At 46.8% G+C, this 21,424-nt stretch overlaps 1 protein-coding gene across 2 annotated transcripts in view; it reads right to left on the bottom strand.

The window, feature by feature from the left end:
• The window catches only part of NDE1 (nudE neurodevelopment protein 1), a 33,109-nt gene extending 11,782 nt beyond the window's left edge, over positions 1-21,327 (bottom strand). For both annotated transcript variants that reach the window (XM_080830355.1, XM_080830356.1), the window contains exons 1-4: positions 21,238-21,327; positions 12,599-12,722; positions 11,008-11,161; positions 5,853-6,001 (exon numbers count right to left, since the gene is read on the bottom strand). In XM_080830355.1, coding sequence (XP_080686481.1) covers positions 5,853-6,001; positions 11,008-11,161; positions 12,599-12,681 — 386 coding nt within the window. In that variant the 5' untranslated portion in view covers positions 12,682-12,722; positions 21,238-21,327. The remainder of the gene's footprint in view (positions 1-5,852; positions 6,002-11,007; positions 11,162-12,598; positions 12,723-21,237) is intronic.
• Between the last annotated feature and the right edge of the window lie 97 nt (positions 21,328-21,424).

The raw sequence follows: 21,424 nt of genomic DNA on the forward strand, positions 1-21,424 counted from the left end.
GGAGCCCGCTTCCCTTCCTCTCTCTCTGCCTGCCTCTCTGCCTACTTGTGAACTGTCAAATAAGTAAATAAAAAATCTTAAAAAAAAAAAAAAAAGTAAGTCATTTCATTTTACAGATGTACAGGGGAACAGCTTTAGCAAGCAAATACCTGATAAGGCTGAGAAATTATTGTTCTTGAAGTAGACGGTCAAATTTTCAAAGTATTACTGTCAGGTTTTTATATTTTTTAATAAAATTTCAATATTCCAGAACTTTATGCATTCTATAATGAAGATCTGGGCCTCTCTTCTACCTCATATGATTTTAACACCAAATGATTCAGCATTTGGCCAGAATGTGAATCCAATACGCCTTTAATTTTAAAAGATATAAAGAAATGGAAGAGAAGATAAAGGAAGCACAGACTAATTGCTTTACAAACCTTGGATTGCAGAAAGCCCTCCCAACTGACTGATACGTCTCATTACAGAGAAATCGAATCACCTTTCCCAGTAACATAGACAACAGACAAAGCCGGAAGACAAATGTAAACGTCAAATATTTTCAATTCGTATCACGAATACAGAACAATCCCCTAGACATGAAAAACAGCAACCAAATTGAAAAATAGGCAAAGATAAAGAGTTCATAGAAAAAGAAATAAAAGAGTTCTTAAATTAGGAAAAGGAATCAACGTCACTCGTAACTGAGAAACGTACCCATTGATTACTTTACTAGACTGGCGGAAATGCAACGTTTGAAAACCACTCTGTTAGTGAAGTTATTTGGAAAAGAGGAATTTACATACATACCTGCTGGGAATGTAAAGTGAGACAATCATATAAAGAACAAATGGGCAAAAACTACCAAAATCACATACGCGTATATCCCTGGGCCCAGTAATTTCACTTGTGGGCACTGATGCTACAGATAAACATCCGGGCGAGCCACATTTAGGATTCATTACAGCCATGCTTATCACTGCCCAAGAATGTGAATGTAGCAGACATCTATCCACAGGGGACCGGACAAATAAATTATTATGTACTATGCAACACCAACCATACAATAGAATATTATGCACTTGGGGGAAAAAAGAACAAAGAATGCTCTGTGTCCTGAAAGATCTCCAAGATGTACTGTTATGTGAGAGAAGATGTACAATGGCGTATATAGAATGCTCTTTGCGGGAGGGGGAGGGTAAGATGAATTTTCATTTTTATTTGCTCTTTGGGGGGGCAGATAAGATGAATTTTCATTTTTATTTGCTTAAATTTGCATAAGAAAACCTCTACTCTTTGTATATTATTTTGGAACCCATGAATGTACTCTGTCTTCATGGCAGACTTCATTAATGGTCCTTTTTCTTTACCGGCCCTACACCCACATCCTTGCTACGGCCTCACTGTGCTTGGAATGTACTGTCCTACCTCCTGACTTGGGCCACGTGACTTGCTTTGATCAAAGAAACACCGGTGAAAACAATGGTATGCGCAGGGGTTTGTGAACATACTACAAAGTCATGGTAATCAAGTCATTATGGTATTAGTATAGTAATTCATAAATTGTACACTCCACCAAAATAAAGAATCCAGAATGAGGGGGCGCCTGGGTGGCTCAGTGCGTTAAAGCCTCTGCTTTCAGCTCAGGTCATGATCCCAGAGTCCTGGGATGGAGCCCCGCATCGGGCTCTCTGCTCAGCGGGGAGCCTGCCTCCCCCCTTCTCTCTCTGCCTGCCTCTCTGCCTACTTGTGATCTCTGTCTGTCAAATAAATAAATAAAATCTTTAAAAAAAAAAAAAAAAGCTTTAAGAATCCAGAATGAGATCCCAGGCTATGTCAGAGATTAACATATGCTGGGGATGGGTTAAATTCAATGGAAAAAATGAGTATTTAATAAATAGGACTGGTACAATTGGCTATCAATGTACTGAAAAGAAAATTGGACCCATGTCTTGTAGTAGACGAATAAATTTCAGGCAGATTAAAAGTATAAGTATAAAACAAATAATAAAAAAGTCCTATAACAAATTTTAAGAGAAGACATGCACAATCGAGGGATCAAGGAGATTTCTCTAGTGCAGTCTGGAAACCTAGAAGCTAAAAAAGGAGATATAAATGGAATGACCAAAAATAATTATTGTATGGAAAATGATACCAGCGACAAAGGCAAAAGATGAGATCATTCTATGAGAAATATTTTCCATTCAAGACAAGAGATGAGCGGCAAAAATATTACAAAGAGGGGCACCTGGGTGGCTCCGTTGGTTAAGCGACTGCCTTTTGCTCAGGTCATGATCCTGGAGTCCCGGGATCGAGTCCTGAATCAGGCTCCCTGCTCGGCGGGGTGTCTGCTTCTCCCTCTAACCCTCCCCTCTCATACTCTTTGTCATTCTCTCTCTCTCTCAAATAAATGAATAAATAATATACAAAGAGCTCTGACAAATGGATGAGAAAAGAGATGCCACTTCTGATCATGCTAAGGTGGCTTGTATCAGAGCCAACAAAGCTGCCAGAGATTACAACTACGAACTCTGGGTCAAACAGCCATGTTCTGAAGGCACGGGCAACAACGGGCGCCAATACTCAGAAGAAAGAAACAGCAGTGGGTGAATGTCACATCTCTGCCAGTGTTTTGCCGACAGCTCCAGTGAAAGAAAGCCACCATTACAGTCAAATTCACATCTAAAGTCTTCCCACATCTCGGGCTAATCCCTGAACCATACATATGCTTAGCAGACCTGAGGCAGCCTGGTTAAGGCTAAGAGAATCAAACAGATTTCAGCTACTGCCCATGGAGCGGGAAGTTGGGAGTGTTAGTTCAGCCTAGTTAATAGACCAGGAAAAAAAAAAAAAAATCAAAAACATAATCCATAGTTTCTGCAACACATCATTCATAATGTCCAGAATTCAAGATTACTCAACACGACACGTGAAGAGCACAAAAAATGTGACCCAAACTCAGGAGAAAAGGCAATCACTGGAAATAGCCTTAAGATAGCCAAGATGTTAGAACTAGCAGAAAAGGATTTTAAAGAAGCTACTGTAGCTATGTACAAGAATATAAAGAGAGGGGCGCCTGGGTGGCTTGGTCTGTTAAGTGTCTGACTCTCACTCTTGGCTCAGGTCATGATCTCAGGGTTGTGAGATCGAGCCCCATGTCAGGCTCTGCACTCAGTGGGGAGTCTGCTTGGGATTCTCTGTCTCTCTGCTCATGTGCTCTCTCTCTCAGATAAATAAATCTTTAAAAAATAAATACATAAAGGAAATTAAAAAAAAAAAAAAGGCAGTGGGGGTGGCTGGATGGCTCAGTTGATTAAACATCTGCTTTTTGCTCAAGTCATGGTTCCAGAGTCCTGGGATCGAGCCCCACATCAAACTCCCTGCTCAGCAAAGAGCCTGCTTCTCCCTCTCCCTCTGCCTCTGCCTGCTACTCCCCTGCTTGTGCTCTCTCCTGCTCTGTCAAACAAATAAATGAAATCTTAAGAAAAAAAAAGGAAATTCAGAACTGAAAATACAATCTCTAAACACACTATTGGAACTGGCCTATCAGCAGATTGGTGAGGAGTCAGTGAACTTGAAACCAGATCAATAGAAATTATCCAATTTGAAGAACCAAAAGAAAAAAAGATTGGGGGGGGGGGTAGAAAGGAAGAGGCTGTGTGACAACATCAAAAGGACTTATGTGTGTGTAGTTGGCATCCCAGAAGGCCGGGAGAGAGAAAATGGGGCAGCACAAATCTTTGAGAAATAATGACCAAAGTTAAGCAAAAAGAGAAATTTACAGGCTAAAGAAGCCCAGATATCAAGATAAATACATATTGAGATAAATACATATGGGGCGCCTGGCTGGCTCAGTCGGTAGAGCAGCTAACTCTCAATCTCAGGGGCATGAGTTTGAGCTCCATGTTGGCTGAAGAGATTAAAGGAAATTTAAAAAAATCAATTCTGGTTAAATCCAACAATTTAAAAAAATGTGAAGTCCATATAAAATCGAAGCGTGGGGTGCCTGGGTGGCTCAGTGGGTTAAACCTCTGCCTTTGGCTCAGGTCATGATCTCAGGGTCCTGGGATCATGCCCCGCATCGGGCTCTCTGCCCTGCAGGGAGCCTGCTTCCTCCTCTCTCTCTGCCTGCCTCTCTGCCTACTACTCTCTGTCAAATAAATAAATAAAATCTTTAAAAAATAAATAAATGAATAAATAAATAAAATTGAAGCGTATCATGAACTGCAGCAAACAAAAAATTAAGAGAGAATCTGAGAGCGACCAGAAAAAAACACATTATATACTGGAAAGTAACCATTCAAATGACCACTAACTTCCGACCTGAACCAAGGAAACCACAAGACAGCGGAACAATCCACTAAACGAGAAAAAAACAAAAAAACCTGTCAACCCAGAATTCTACATCCAGTGGATGTACCTTTCAAGAATGAAAGGAAAAGAAGGACACTTTCGATAAACTAAAATAAGGAGACTTCACTGTGCACAGGCCTGTGCTGCAAGAAATCCTAAGGGAAGTTCTTCAAGCTGAAGGGAGTGGGTACCAGGGGAAACCCTGGTCCTCAGGAAGAAATGAACCAGAAATGGTACCTATGTGGATAAATATGAAAGCCCATCTTTTTACTCTAATTTCTTTAAAATATACTTGGCTTTTTAAAGCAAAAATTATGGGGCACCTGGGTGGCTCCGTGGGTTAAAGCCTTTGCCTTCGGCTCAGGTCATGATCTCAGGGTCCTGGGATCAAGGCCTGCATCAGGCTCTCTGCTCAGCGGGGAGCCTGCTTCCTCCTCTCTCTCTGCCTGCCTCTCTACTTGTGATCTCTGTCAAGTAAATAAATGAAATCTTTAAAAAAAAAAAAAAAAAGCAAAAATTTTAGCAATGTATTGTGGAATTCACAGCATTTGTAGACATGACAGTATTATGGGCATAGCAGAAAGTTCAAGGATAATAAAAATGAAACTGTAAGACTGCAAGGCTGTTGTATTTTATAGGAAGTGGTACGACGAAGTGTATGCTGTGATCCTAAAGCAACCCTTAAGAAATAATGCAGTGGATGGGGCACCTGGGGGGTTCCATGCTGGGTGTGGAGCCTATTTAAACTAGTAATAATGTTATCATTAACAGTAATGCAGGGAACTATGCGGGCAACACAAAGGTTCCATATCTTAACAAGAGCATGCAATGAACGTAGACGCAATTTGCCCAGAATGACGGAACTGTATGCTTAAAATCTGTGCATGCCACTATAAGTAATTTATATCTAATTTTTAAAGTGTTTCCATTGAAGAAAAAAGGGGGCCTGGCATACAGTAGTTATTCAATAAACGTTAGTTACGATTGTTAGTATTCTGCTGAACAAAATAACGTCAGTTTAAGAAATCCTGTTCTTGGGGTTCCAGGGTGGCTCAGTCGGTTAAGTGTCGGCCTTTCGGCTTGGGTCATGGTCCCGGGGTCCTGAGATCAAGCCCCATGTCGGGCTCCCTGCTCAGCAGGGCATCTCCTTCTCCCTCTGCCTCTGTCCCACTCCCCTGCTCATGCTCACTCTCTCTCAAATAAATTTTTTTGGGGGGGCTGCAAAAATATTTATTTTTTTGCTGCAAAAAGCTTTATTGTTTGTTCTTTCCCAAATAAATAAAATCTTAAAAAAAAAAAAATCCTGTTCTCTGCGCACGTTGACCTTAGGGCGGTATGGAGCACGTGCTTGTCCTTCTGCCTGGGATGTTCTCACCTCATACCCTTCCCTGGATGATGTCTCTGCATCCCCTGGTCTTAGCCCAAATGCCATCTCCACTGGGAAGTCCTGCCTGACATTCACCTGCCGATGGCCACATGAATGCAGCCCCAAACCTGTCCTCTCCTTCCCGACGTACCGTTTTGCTCTTTCCAAGTCATCGTTTGCTTGCTCCAGCTCTCGGATGTATTTCTGAAGTTGATCCTTAATTGCTTTGGTCTGGGCAAGGTCGTCCTCCAAGGCTGAGATCTGCCGGTAGCCTTCTGAGTGCTGCGTTTCAAACTTCTCCTAGAGGACAAAATCGACACCGAGCGTGTGATTTAAGACTTCTGATAAGCTGTGCTTATCTCCTTTCCCTGTCACTTCTTCAAAATACTGAGGGATTAATCCTGGAACGGACGCTCTCCTGTTGGAGTGGACACTGTTGTTGTGAGCATCCGATCCTCCCTGGTGCATGACTGGGCTGCACCGATTTCTCTAGCGGATCTAGCTCTCCTTTATCTTAGGAGCTTTATGGGAATGGTCTTCGTATCACACTAAGGAGGCTCCAGACATTGTCGCAGCCTCACACCACAGCCAGGACACATGACTAACCTTGGCCAGTAGAATCTTCTCTCCACAGTCATGGACTCTGAAGCGAGTGAGGGCAGATGGTGAGAACGAGGGGCCATCATTCAAAGTCGTTATGTCCCAAGTGCTTCCTGCCTTCTGGCCCACAAGCATCTTATACCCGGCCCCCTCCTGAACTTGGTCCCTGCAGCCTCTGGGTGTCAAGAAGCCCCCAATAGTCTTCAACACAATTACTTCGCTCAAGGTGTCCACAGCCATGGAAAGCCACATAGACCTCTCCACGCCTCATCCACGAGGGTAACACAAACCCACTTCCCATGACATCCCCGGATTGCGTATCAGGAATCACAACTTTGGTGGCTTGTGCCTCGCCCTAAGAGCAGGAAACCATGTACTTAGTCTGACAACTGTTCTAACTTTGTGACCCACGACACGCTCCCTGCAGCATGGGGGGAGTTAAAGAGGACTTCTGGACCTTTAGGGGAAGGAAGGAAGGAAACAAAACAAAACCCACAACCTGTTATTAATTATCAAGAGAGCTTAGTGTGATCTGACTAGTACTTTCCAAGGCAAGGAAGGGTCAGATGACTTCACGATCTGTCACTGCCCAGTTTCAGCCAGCTAACATTCGTTCATTGCATGCTTACTTACTCTGGGCCAGCTCCTGGGCTCAGGATAATACTTACATTGGCTCATTTAATGCTACTTCAGAGATGTGAACTGAGACTACTTCATTAGCCCAAAGTCATTTGGTAGCAAATGACTGAGCCAAGATCCAGTCTGGGCCCCTGGGGCTTGTGTTCATGAAACTGCTAAACTGCCCTCAAACATCTCCTCCCGGGCCACACAGGTATCGATCGCACACGCACACATGTACACACACACACACACACACACACGCACACACGCATTCTGCTCTACTCTTTCAAACCACCTTCCTTCACCAAACACCCTCACTGCTTTCCCTTCACCTACACACGAAATACGTCCCACAGGAAAGGCTCAAAGTCTAATTAGAAAGTTTGAAAGGCAGCTGGCTGGCTCAGTTGGTAGAGTATGTGACCCTTCATCTCAATTTGTTGAGTTTGAGCCCCACACTGGGTTTGGAGATTACTTAAAAATTAAAATCTTAAAAATTAAAATCTTAAAAAAAATAAAAAAAAGAACAAAACAGGATGCCTGGGTGGCTCAGTTGGTTAAGAAGCTGCCTTTGGCTCAGGTCATGATCTTAGGGTCCTGGGGTTGAGCCCCGCATTGGGCTCCCTGCTCAGCAGAGAGGCTGCTTCTCCCTCTCCCACTGCCTGCCTCTCTGCTTACTTGTGCTCTCTGTCAAATAAATAAAATCTTAAAAAAAAAAAGAAAAAAAGAAAGAAAAGAAAGGAAGCTTGAAAAACAAACACACTCTTCTTTCCTCAATCAAGTAAACACAGGCGTTGCTAGAAAACAGTCAGGATGTAGGGGGAGAATGACATAATGGTGCCTGGGCCAGAGAGGCGTGGTGAGAGCACCGTGAGAAGAGCTCCCACAGAACAAGCAGATCATTTACAGGGTGGGGACAGGGAGGGCATGCCACATCCTCACCCTGCTCCGTCCCCTCTGATGCTCTGTTTCCTGGCCGTGAGCAGAGCAAGCGACTCCTCTCCGGCAAGGAGGGGCCGACCAAGCCCCACGCAAGGGCCAGTTCCCAGGGCTGGCTCTGAAGGCCTCACACCCTTTCTCTGGGTGTATCTCCAAACAAAACAGGAGCGCCGGGGAGCCGCTGTCATTAACCCTGATTCAGATGCAGGCTCCAGGATGATGCAGTTAATGGGCTTCTCCACCAGCATAAAGATTCAAATGATGGCCTTTGAACTTGTGGACATGAAAAGCCGTTGCTCAATATTGTGCTTTCATTTGGGGCTCATTCTAATAAGCGGTCAGCTGATGGAGGCATCAACAGATGCTCTGTTTGATCCTTTACAGGCCTTCTCATTTAACTTGAGATGAATAAGCCAGTTGTCAAGAAGGCTCCGTGGAGAACATTTCTCTGAGGTGACTGACACATATTTGCTGGTGGCGGTTTATCTATTTTATTTTATTTATTTATTTGACAGGCAGAGATCGCAAGTAGGCAGAGAGCCCCATGAGGGGCTCGATCCCAGGACCCTGGGATCGTGACCTGAGGTGAAGGCAGAGACTTTAACCCACTGAGCCACCCAGGCGCCCCAGTTTATCTATTTTTTAAAGTAATCTCGGGCTCGAGATTACTTTCTTAAATTTAAAATTACTTTTAAATTTAAGTTACTTTTTAAAGTAATCTTGGGCTCGAACTCACGACCCCGAGACCCTGAGCTGCACGCTCCAACAACCAAGCCAGCCAGGTGCCCCGGTGGCAGTTCTGTTCCCCCGGACATTTCTCTTCCTTCTCCTGCTCTATGCTCTGCACCTCAGGCATCTGTCAGGCGGTTGTCATGAAGAGGTGCTTGCAGGTTCAAGGGCTTGGTCTTAAAGCAGTTACTTCATCATTGCTCGACGGGGGCTGCCTCTGTGGAGGCCCGGTCCCGCTCCCGACTGTGGTTCACACCGCCGATCTGCCTTCCACACAGCTTCCGCTCCCTGAGTCCCCTTCAAGTTAAGCATGATGACTCCTCAGTGCCTGTGGCAGGGCTTGGGCTGTCCACAAAATGAGTGGCACGGGAATGCCTGGGTGGCTCAGTAAGTTAAGCCACTGCCTTCGGCTCCAGTGGTGATCCCAGGGTCTGGGATCGAGTCCCGCGTCGGGCTCCTTGCTCAGCGGGGAGCCTGCTTCTCTCTCCACCTCTGCCTGCCACTCTGCCTACTTGTGTGCTCACGCTCTCTCTCTCTCTCTCTCTCTGACAAATAAATAAATAAATAAAATCTTAAAAAAAAAAAAAAAAAAAGAGAGGCGCAGGCCAGGTGTAGGGATAAAGCAAAGGGCCCTTATCCCTCCGTGTCAGAGATGGAGGTGGGGGACAGTAGTGGGGACTGGGACGGGCTGGTGAATGCTTGCTCCGTCTCGGCCACCGCTAACTGGCTTTTCGCTGATGTGGAAGAATGCAGGCCTGGCATGCTGATTCTTAAGGAAAGTCAGAAATCCAGATTTTTATACGAAGACTCACAACTTTGAATATTAACTACTTAAACACTAGGGGCGCCTGGGTGGCTCCGTTGGTTAAGCATCCAATTCTTTTTTTTTTTTTTTTTTTTTTTTTTTTAAAGATTTTATTTATTTATTTGTCAGAGAGAGAGAGTGAGTGAGCACAGGCAGACAGAGTGGCAGAGGGAGAAGCAGGCTCCCTGCAGAGCAAGGAGCCCGATGTGGGACTCGATCCCAGGACGCTGGGATCATGACCTGAGCCGAAGGCAGCCGCTTAACCAACTGAGCCACCCAGGCGTCCCTAAGCATCCAATTCTTGATTTTGGCTCAGGTCATGATCTCAGGGTCCTGAGATCGAGCCCCATGTGGGGTTCTGTACTCAGGGTGAAGTGGGCTTGAGAGTCTCCCTCCGCCCCTCCCCCAGCTCACATGGGAACTCTCTAAATAAAATCTTTGAAAAACACTACAGGTATCAGTTTTACTATCAAAACAATGAACTGTAAACAAACCCTCAACTCTTAGTAACCGCATGCTGAAGTATTTACAGAGAAGCGTACAGCTGTCTGCAAGTCACTTTGAAACGCATTAGAAAACCAGATTGATGGATGGATAAACAGGAAATAAAAATCAATTATGGCAAAAAAAAAAAAAAAAAGTATGGCAAAGGTTATTGGCAGAGCCTAGGTGGTGGATATACAGGTGGTCCCTGGAAAATTCTTTCAACCTTGCAGTGTGCTTTAAAACTGTCATGATAGAATGTTGAATAAAAGCCACAGAAGGCTAAGCAAAAAACGTCAGTGGGTCAGACCTGCCCATGTCCAGTGTGGGCTCTGCGGTCTATGACTGAAAAGCTCACACGCCACTGCTCAGCTTCTGATATTTTTGGGATCTTTCCTCTGCCCCTCCCATCTCTCAATTCCCAATCCATCTGTGGGTCCCATTTTTTCCCAGGTGTGACTAAAGCCGGGATGCTCAGGTCTGCTAGACATCCATTCTTGTCTCTGTCTATAGAAGGTCCGGATTAACTCTTTACTAACCCCTCTGCCCCAACCTGCTGGGGACGTGTGCACGTGCACACACACTCCCCTCACCCTCAAGCACCAGCTCAAATTCCTCCCAGCTCCCCCATGAAGCTGTCTCCAGCCATGGAGACCCTTCTCACAGAAGCATCTCTCGATCAGTACTATGTAATTGAGCATCTTTTCTTTAAGTTCTTTTGGGGTTAGCTTTGTCTTCCTCACGAAGCTTCCAGAACACTAGGAGCACATGTGCTTCCACTACCCGCCAAACCTGGCCCTTGGTTCTTCTTCCCTAGTAGCTTGGGGGCTACCACACTGGGCAGCATAAACTGGACTTTGTATGACCTGAAGGTCAGCAAATCCGGGGACACGCCATACTCTGGCTTTCACCTGCCTGCTGGGGGTGTGGTAGACAGCCAAGGATGACCGTGGGGACTCGGGTGTGACCTGCTTGTCACAGAGCTCCTCCCAGTGGGGGCAGAAAAGATTCCCAGCACCACTTCCACCCAGCAGGCCTGGAGGGAGCGGGGAGCGCGCCCGGGCTCGCTTTCCCAGGCACACACGCCGTGCTGGAAGCGTCTCTGGACCTGCCGTCTGTGCCCCCTCACCTTGATGGTCTCCAGCTCCATGCGGAGGCGGTTATTTTCCGACAGGAGGTCCCTGTTCCTGGTTTCGATCTGCTGCAGCTGCGTCTCCAGTTCGGCTTCGTATTCTCGGCTGCCCTCCTGGAATTCTCGGAGCTCCTCCTGCGTGTTCTCTGCCCTGCGGGAGTCCCAGACGCGTTAGGCGATCATGTACCGAGCACCTGCCCATGCTGTCGAGGGTGAGGCATGGATTCGCTGGTTTTTCAGCCCCTTTCCAGGCAGAAACTAGCCTTCCCCTCATTTTTTTTTTTTTAAGATTTTATTTATTTGACAGAGATCACAAGTAGGCAGAGAGGCAGGCAGAGAGAGAGAGGAAGGGAAGCAGGCTCCCTGCTGAGCAGAGATCCCGATGCAGGGCTCGATCCCAGGACCCTGAGATCATGACCAGAGCTGAAGGCAGAGGCTTAACCCAGTGAGCCACCCAGGCGCCCCGCCTTCCCCTCATTTTACAGGTAAGACTTGTCTCAAGGTCTTCTGATGTGAGTTAGCAGCAGAGCTCGCGCCTGAACCCAGGGCTGCCTATCTCCAAAGCCATTTCTTTACCAATTCACTCCCCCCCTCATTCATTCAATATATTTTGTTTTTGAACTCAACATGGGGTAAATATACTTGGGACTGCATATCCGCAGATTTACTTGTAAGCAGGAGTTGGGCCTCATATAAATGTGTGCTTATCCCACCACTACAGTGTGCCCCTGGCCAACCCCAGACACCCAGTTCTGGCTCCTCAATCCTCAAAACTCAAGCAACATTTTTTTTTTTTAAATACTAAATCTGGGGTGCCTGGGTGGCTCAGTGGATTAAAGCCTCTGCCTTTGGCTTGGGTCATGGTCCCAGGGTCTTGGGATCGAGCCCCGCATCGGGCTCTCTGCTCAATGGGGAGCCTGCTTCCCTCTCTCTCTCTGCCTGCCTCTCTGCCTACTTGTGATCTCTGTCAAATAAATAAATAAAAATCTTAAAAAAAATACTAAACCTGAGTTATCTTTAAGTCCAATTACAAATAAAGAAATGAGAGGGACTGGAATAAGACCTCCATGTGGAGAATGTAAGAGTCCATGAGAAATAAAAAGAAACAGTGCTGAACACACACACACACACACACACACACACACACACACACACTCTACTCCCAGATATGGACACCGAATAGCTGGTTTCACAATTATAATCTGCAACAACCCATACTGTCAGGCACAGGGACTGACCAGATAGGGCATCCGTAATGGATGAAACCCTGCCAGAAAACAGGATGGGCAGGAACACGCCAGTTTCTTAGGACCAGAGGCTTTGGCGCTCACATTCTAGCCCAGCTGCTTACAGGCTGGTGTGACCTCCTTGGGCAAGTTACTGGCCTTCCCTGAGGCTCAGCTCCTTGTTTGCAAAATGGGGTGATAATGGTTTCCTCACGAGGCAGTTCTGAGATGCAGTTCTGAGATTTAACGGAAGGAATGCGTGTCAAGTCCTTCGGAGTGCTTGTCGCCTACGAGGCCCCAAAATGAATGGTGGCTGCCACCACGATGGGAAGAAAAAGCAGGGTGGACATTGGAAGACTGACCTTTGCTTGTAGGTCATAGCCATATCTTTCCAGTAGTTTGCCTCTTCCTCCCCAGAGCTGAAAGTCTTTCCCGACTCCTCCATGGTGACAACAGCAAGAGCTCACTCTTCTCGTGGCATGATGTCTAGGAGAGAAAGCTTTAACATTATTACCCCTGTCTGGTAAAAGAGCTCCTCTTCAATGAGGGGGAGGGCACCTTCCTGAATTTTATGTTGCATTAAATGATAAAACGTTGCCAAAAACTGGAACCAAGCCCAGCCAAAATACAGCCCACCCTCAAGTTCATGAATACATAAAGCTACCCAGATGTTATTCATGAGGGAAAGGGGGGCTGTGGAGGCCAAGATAAACAATGCTATACCCACCTCGAGTCTAGCCCTGACATAAGTACAGCCATCTTGGCAAAGCAAAAGCTGGCACCTTGCACCCCCTCTCCACCCGCTCCCCTCCCCTCGGTAGTATGTGTGACATTCATCAGGCACCCCTGACTGCCCTAAAAGAAAAACAAATACTTAACTTGCAGAGATCACAATCCTGCAAGACAGGAGTCTCCCTTGGTTTACCAATGTCCTAGACATTTACAACAAAGAACCTATCTTAACAACAGCACAATTTCCAGAGGCAAATAACTCAGTTCCTCAAGCCCTAAATAAAGTTAAATTTCTTCTAAACCCAAATCTCACTAACAAGGACACTTGACAGGAGAAATGTGAAACTTTATCTCTAAACCTCCAATATAGTGTCAGCAATCATTCCCAAGCATATGACCCACTGATATACATCTAAAGGGTCTCAGAAGAAGATTTTTATTATTGGTAATGAATAACCTTTTCCCCAGACAACAGCTAGCCCCTCAAGGTCCTGGAGACCTCGCTTCCAAAATTCCTTAGAGACTTACATCATCCATAACCCCTTTGTCCCCACCCGCCGCTGAGTCCACCCCTACTCTGCCTTTATAAAAACTCTGACTGTAATCTGGTTTCGGGTCCGAGTCCCTACTCCGCTGTGTCGGGTATACTTGGGCCCAAGCTTAAGCTTGTCAAATAAACCCTCGTGTGATTGCATCGGTGCTTGGCTCCTTGGTGGTCTCTCGGACGCGAAAACTCGGGCATAACAGGGGCAAGGAAAAAAAAAAGGAGGGGAAGACCTCTCCTGGGGTTATGGTTTAGACAACTGGTGCCATGACCATCCCCACCACCAGGAGAACGGAAAGTCTTTGGGGCGAGAGGATAATGAGCCCAGTTTGGGAGATTTCTAGTTTGACATGCCAGTGTCACACGAAGAAGCAACAAGAGAGCTGAAACTCAGGGGTGAATTCTGGGCTGATACAAATATAAGAGTCAGGAGCCTGTAGCTGTTTCTTCCCTCTTTTTCGTGATGGAACTGCTGGAAAATCCAGTAAGGACTATTTATGGAACTCTGAGGAATGCCAATGTTTGACTGGTAGGCCAAGAAAGAAACAGTCATCTAAGGAGACAGGAAAGAAATGAAGAGACAAGAATCAGACCGTGAGCTGTCCTGGGAGTAGATAGATGGTGTCAAGGGGCAAAGCAGCCCCGGTCCACAGTATCCATGATATAACACAGAAACTAAGATAAGGACTGGAAAATACCCAGGAGACTCAGTGAAATGTCAGTCACTGGTGATGTGAGCAAGAGTAGTTTCAACACAGTGGAGTGGGGAGGAGGAATAAATTGGGCGGAGGAGTTTTGAGGAGGTGAAGAAGAGGAAGTAGAGGAAATTTTGGAGAGCTGGGTGTGAAAAGCAGACAAACGGGACAGTAGCTAGAGGGCAGGGGGTGGGAATTGGCTCTGAGGACTTGGAGAGATCCAGAGCAGAGGCTGGGGAACGGATCTCTAGGAACAGAGGGCAGTTTACAGACTCCCCACTGATAGATCCTCTCGGAATAACAGCTTATTCTCTGAATTTAAGGCTCTGAGCTTGTCAAAAGTTCATCAGGAACCCAAATGAGATATCTCCAAGGTCCCTTCCTTTCCTCAAGGGCGCTCACAATCTGGTGTCCTTAGGAACGAAAGAATGAAAGCAACCCCTCACTTTGCAAGGCATTAACAAGCTGTATATTTGTTTTGTTTTTTTGTGGGGGAGTGGGGGGCACAGAGGGAGAGAATCTTAAGCCCACTCCAGCTCAGAGCACAGGGCTTGATCTCAGGACCGTGAATCACAACCTGAGCCTAAATCAAAAGTTGGACGCTTAACTGACTGAGCCACCCAGGCGCCCCATAACAAGCTATAGTTTTGACTACAAACATGATTCATTCAGCTAAATATGTTAGTGTGGACATGGACACAACCACCAACTTCTGGATCCCTGGTAAAAAAAAAAAAAAAAAAAAAATCAAACAATTATATTTATTCACAGCCCTTTTTGATAATTGGATGTGCTAGTACCTATACTCACATCTCTCCTTCCTGATTTCTCTCCCTTCCCTCATTCAGAGACAACATGCCATGTGCCCCACCCATCCCCTTCTGGGGAACAGTTTCTCTGAAAGCTGGATGGACGCACAGAAGCTGGAAAGAGTAGAAAGCTGTTCATTTGTCGATCTTTTTCCAGTCCAGCATTTCTTCTTCCATATTTCTGTCCCACCACTCCAATCTCGGGGAAACCAACCCGCCATTCGTTCCATGTGATTCAGATCTACTGAAACCAGCATCTAGGAGGAGGCCCATTACAGAAGGGATGCCTCTAGCATCAGTGGATGGCTCAGAGGTGGGCTGAACCCAAGCCGAGCCAATAACAGGATGGGTCTAATTCAAACTAGGCCAGTGATTGGTTCAGGGGTGACCCTACCTAGAGCTGAGCAAAATGGTGTCCAGGCCTAGGGCTTTTGCAGAGTCATCAAGAGAGACACTCTGGAAGTGTTAATGAACCTTATTGTGTTAATGGTTTCATAATATATGCATTTATCAAACCATCATGTTAGAGACCTTAAACTTACACAATGTTCTATATCAATTATATTTCCATAAAGCTAGGAGAAAAAAGAAAGAAAAACTCTTCCCACTAGGGTAAGAGGGTAGGAAGTAAGCTTGGAGCTGCCGGTGATCATCTTTCCATCACAAGGGAGGAGTCTGCCAGAGAATGAAGCCAAAACAGAGGAAAGCAGGGCCAAGAGGTGGAGACACTGGGTCCTGATGGTATCATTTGAACACCTGGACCCAGTCATACCTGATTTAAGGTTATGAGAGATAACCAACTCCCTTTCTTGACTATACCAGTTAGGGTTGGATGGCTGCCATGGAGGGTCCTAATTAAGGTAAGCAGTGAAAAATGTTGTTTGCCGAAAGTAAAAAGAACAGAGCACCTACAGTGAACAGCAAATAACATGGCAATGGGTAAGGGGAAATTTAGGTCCAGTATTCCCTGCTCAAGTCTTAAGGTCTAATGAGCCCAGAACTCATCTGATACGAAGTCACCAAACCAGCCCCTGTAAGTGTCAAGAACCCATGCAATGGAGTACTGTGTGGCCACTATCTCATAGAGGACGGTCTCACCTGCATAGCACGGGAGTCCATGTAATAGGGCGAAAAATTGAGGAACTAGGAAAAATGAATGTAGACAGGCTTTTCCTGACATTTGGGAAAATATCATATCCAATATTCAATGTAATTAATTCCTGCCTACTTTTCTAAACATCCCCCAACCCTGCCCCCCTTCATTAGTTTATGTTTAAGCCAGGTGGCCTTCTTTTTGTTCCTTGAGCACACCCAGCTTGCTGGACCTTTGCACTTGCTGTTCTCTGCCTAGAATGCTTCTCCCTCAGATCTCTGCCCAGGTATCCTTCTTGCCATTCAGATCTCAGCTGGAATGTCTTCCCTAGAGAGACCTTATTTGAATATCCCACCAAATATCCCCTCTAGCCCTTCACTACTATATTAACCTCTGCTTGGTCTTCTTTCATCATTTTGAGTTTTGTTTTTATCTTCCCCCACTGGAATGTCAATTGTTGAGCACAGGGGCCTTCTCCATCTTGCTTTTTTTATCCCAATGCCTAGAACAGTGCCTGGCATATAACAGAAACTCAATAAATGCTTGTGGAATGAATGAGCAAAGGGGAAGCTAGAGACGGACCACTAGCAGGTAGGAGATGTGAGGTTAAGGAAAGGCAAGAAGTCAGAAACCTCTGAAGACCAGCTTATAGTTGACAACTGTAAATCCCTAAGAAGCTTGTCAGGACGGGGAACACTCCCCATTCCCTCAGCACCGGAGTGTCATCTCATTAGTGGGAAAGGGCAGGAGGAGAGGATACCATGTTGGAAACAGCCCCCTGCCCAGGTGTACGTGGTAAGGAACATCTGATAGCATTCTTGGGGTTTCATAACTGCACTCTTGTGACAGATGAGTTTTAGGAAGAAAGCTTCCTAAATAAAACACGGCCAGTGACGGGGCGCCTGGGTGGCTCAGTGGGTTAAAGCCTCTGCCTTCGGCTCGGGTCATGATCCCAGGGTCCTGGGATCGAGCCCCACGTCGGGCTCTCTGCTCCGCGGGGAGCCTGCTTCCCTTCCTCTCTGCCTGCCTCTCCCTACTTGTGCTGTCTGTCAAATAAATGAATAAAAAAATCTTAAAAAAAAAACCAAAACACCATAGCCAGTGAGGACTAAAACTTAATCCTCAGGAAAGGAATGAATTTGAGATGTTTTAGGAGGCACTTCCATTATGCCAGAGGCTCTAATTACAACCGCGCTGATGGGAAGGTTCTGGTTTGGGATTGGGTGGGGTGGTGGCAAGAAGCTAAGCAGAGACCTGAGCTCCTGTCACAGCCTGCTCCGTCTGTAGCTGCTTCAACTAAAGGGCAAAAACCACAAGCCTGGCATTTCAACCCGAAACCCCCCTGCATTTTAACAACAATCCTTAGGGAAGAGGAAAAATATACCATAGACTAAGAAGAAGTAACAGCTGAACTTCACTTTGTTCTCAAACAAGTTTTTTTTTTTTTTTTTAAGATTTTTATTTATTTATTTATTTGACAGGGAGCGAGATCACAAGTAGGCAGGGAGGCAAGCAAAGAGAGAGAGGAGGAAGCAGGCTCTCCGCAGAGCAGAGAGTCCAATGCGGGGCTTGATTCCAGGACCCCGGGATCATGACCTGAGCGGAAGGCAGAGGCTTTAACCCACTGAGCCACCCAGGCGCCCCTCAAACAACAGTCTTAAAAACGTATGCTTTTTCCTTTGCCATTTGAAAATGTCTCACAGTTCCAATGTGCATTATTCTTTGCCACAGAAAGCCGGTAATATGGCTTGGAAAAACTCCTTCTCCCTACTGAATTGAACCACCGAATGCGGGGTGTTTAGTAACTTCAATTTTAACCCCTTTAAGCCATTTGATTATTAAGAGTAAGCGAGGCATCGCTTGGGTTCTTAGAAGCAGAAGCCGGAACAGAAGAGCAGAAGCAGCAGAGGCAAACCAGACCCAAGTGCAAGTTGGGGGGTAGGGTAGGTTAGGGTAGGCGGGGGTGACTGGAGGGTCTTTGAATTCAAGTTCATGGTCTCCTTGGGGTTGCCAAGAGACTGTTCAGAGGTCAGATGCACTCGTTTCATCTGGTCTGGTCCTTTCAAATACACTGTGACAGGCGGGTCTCGGTATATACAACTCTGTACCCACTATCTTAAAAATAAGCGCTGTATGCCTTTATTTCATTTGTGCTACGAGTGTTATAAGCATTCTGCCTCTTGTGTTCTCAATACTCCATCAGGCCATCGTGCCCCAGGAGCTCTGTGGACAAACCTAATGGGCACCTCAAAAGCATATGCCACAGCAGGCAAGAAAGAACAAGCTGGGAGCAAAAAGTTCAAAAAGGATGTATTCTCTGTTTTGCATAACTTAGATCTTCCACCCCACCTTTGACTTCAAAACCCTAGAGAAAACAAAGCATTCTCCTTTGGCTTTCCTAGGAGTGAAGAAAGCCAGCACAGCTGGTCAGGAGGCAGCAGACACGTCTAAACTACCAAGAATTAACTCACCACCCTTCTCCACGCCAACCTCCGTCCTTCCCAATCAAAACAAAGGGAGGAGCTGAAGGGAAAGGGAGGGGACAGAAAGACCTGGGCCAAGTGTCTGCACGTGCTTCAGCAGCTCCTAGGTTATGACGCAGGCTCCACATTTTGCAGAAGTGGCATCACTGGGGCAAAACCAGTCAAGAGTCAGCAAGTCTGGCTTCTGTCTCTGTGCTTCCAAAGGCTATAATGATCTTCCTCCAAAAATATAGACAGGCATGTAAGGACATATACTCAAGGGTGCATGCCATCATTCACGGATGTGGAAAACTGGAGAAAACAACTGTCAACAGAGGGCTGATTTGGAAAATTACGCAGTTGCTAAGAAGTATCTGAACTAATATGGAAGAAAGTTCATGACACGTTAGGAAAGATTTGCCAATTTTGTTTATAAAGGTATCTCTTGGGTGCCTGGGTGGCTCAGTCAGTTAAGCATCTGCCTTGGGCTCAGGTCATGATCCCAGGATGCTGGGATGCAGTCCTACATCAGGCTCCCTGCTCTGCAGGGAGTCTGCTTCTCCCCTTTCCCTTCCCCCTACTAATTCTCTCAATCTCTCTCTCGCTCTCAACTAAGTAAAAATCTTTAAAAATAAATAAAAATAAAGGTATCTCGTGCTCTCTGCATGCATGAATCTAAAAGGGTCTGGTAGCATGTACCAAATGGGGGTAAAGCAGACACTGGGAAAAGAACCTGTACAGGGCACACTACTATATCCATTGATTTTTACAGTAAGAATATGCTGGCTTTGAAAATTTAAAAAGCTTAAACTCAGATCAAAATATAGAATGAAAAGAAAATAGGAGGGCTATTGTCCAAGATAATTTTATTCTACTGAATCAAGATGCCAGGAAAAGGGGCGCCTGGGTGGCTCCGTTGGATGGGCGTCTGCCTTTGGCTCAGGTCATGATTCTCGGGTCCTGGGATCGAGCCCTGCATTGGCACCCTGCTCTAGAGGTAGGGGGGCTGCTTCTCCCTCTCCCTCTGCATCTGCCTGCCACTCTCCTTGCTTGTGCTGTGTCAAATAAATAAAATCTTAAAAAGAAAAAAAAAAAAAGATGCCAGGGAAAGATGTTTTCCTTCTGCAATTTCCCTCTCCTCTGTCCCTTCTCAAACATTCCCAAATACCTACTAAGTGCTAAAGCACTACTGGGAGAGGCAGACAGAAAGCACCTATATCAGTACCAGGTGCAGAAAGTCTGAGCTGCTGACACCAACCTTCTGTACGCAGGCCGACTCACTTTAGGAAATTAGCTGGTAAGGAAAGGGAGTGTAATCTCTCTGGGCTCACACGTTCTAAGGCAAAAGAACACACTTTGGAAACAAAAATAACATCTAAACAGAATAAGCCAAGTTAAGAAACTATTACCCAAAATGAGAGGATAGATAAAATATGCCAATGGGACAACCCCTGAGACTTCAGGGATCTAATCCCACACAAAGGACACAATAAGGGGAAAGATATAAGTTTCAAACCTGGTTAAAGGCCAGTGTGGCGGTGGGGTCAGGTAAGTGGCTCTGGGAGTCAGTCACTGGGATCCAATTGCTATTCAAAGCACCCTATCTGTGTCCTAAAATGCCATCCTATCCAAGAATACAGAAACAAAACCAGCATAGAAAATGACAAATCTCTGCCCAGTGCACCCTGTAAGGCCATTCCTTTAGAAAGGAAGTTAAAAAGGACCTCGAGGCTAAAAGTAGAAAGAGGCACAACCTGGTACAAAGCCTTGACAAAGAAATCAGGGGAGCTCAGACCCTCAGGAGGCAGAGAACCTGAGATGACTGGAGAAGATAAGGCAGCTTCCCAAAAAGCAGTGTCAAGGTGATAGCGGGATTTCCCACGACCTCAGGGAGGCAAGGAAGCCCCACCACTGCATTCAAACTGCAGAATAAGCATTTTCACCCTTTATCCAATCCTTCCCCAAAGTGCTGTCACGGGAAATCTGAACCTTCTTGCCGCAGAGATCTGAGAAAAGCAGTGGGAAAGAGACGGTTCCAAACACGTTCCCCAAGGCAGGGAGATGCCAAGTTGCGGGGGGGGGGGGGCGGGGTAGGTTGGAAAGAGGCCTGAACTAGAGGGTGTAGTGGACGGCGGGACGGGGGTGGCGGGGGACGATACGAGGAATGAGGGAGGGTCTGGGGCAGCAGGAGGAAAGGGGGTGGCAGGGGCTGAGAAGAGACCAAGAGAGTGAGGAGGGCAGCCTGGAGTGGGGGTGGGAGGGCTGGAGGGCAGAGGAGCCAGGCGGCGGGGGTTGGAGACAAGAAGGGCACGAAGGACCGAGGAAGTCATGGAGGGAGCGGAGGGCAGCTGGCCGGAGACCAGCCAGCGCTAGAAAAGAAAGTTGGCAAAGGCGAGGAGCTGGGCGCGAGGACACAAGAGCGGGAAGGCACAAAGTTAGGAAAGGAGCCTGCAGAGAGCGGGATTTTTGAGCCCCGCGCCCGGGACCCGCGGAGTACAGGCGGCGGGGAACAGACGCGCGAGCGAGGGGCGCGGCAGGGTCCCTGCAAGGCGGCTCCTGGCGGTCCCGAGGGCGTGGCGGGCGCCAGGACGGGCAAAAGAGTTTCCCGGTGGTGGCGGCGGTCCCGGGACGGTCCCCGCTCCCGGCCACCGCAGCTCAGCACTTACCCCGGCTCGGTCCGCGAAGACGGGCGGCGGCAGCGGCGGACAGCACTGCCGGGGCCTCTGACCACCGCCCCCACCCCCGCGCCCGCGGCGGGCGCCGACTATTGGCTGCGGCGCCACGGGACCGCGTCCGCCTCGGCCAATCAGCGCCTAGCAGCGCCGTTTGGAAACTTTTTTCCCAGGGCCCCGG

The sequence above is a fragment of the Martes martes genome (genome assembly GCF_963455335.1).
Source record: "Martes martes genome assembly, chromosome: 18".
Taxonomy (NCBI): domain Eukaryota; kingdom Metazoa; phylum Chordata; class Mammalia; order Carnivora; family Mustelidae; genus Martes; species Martes martes.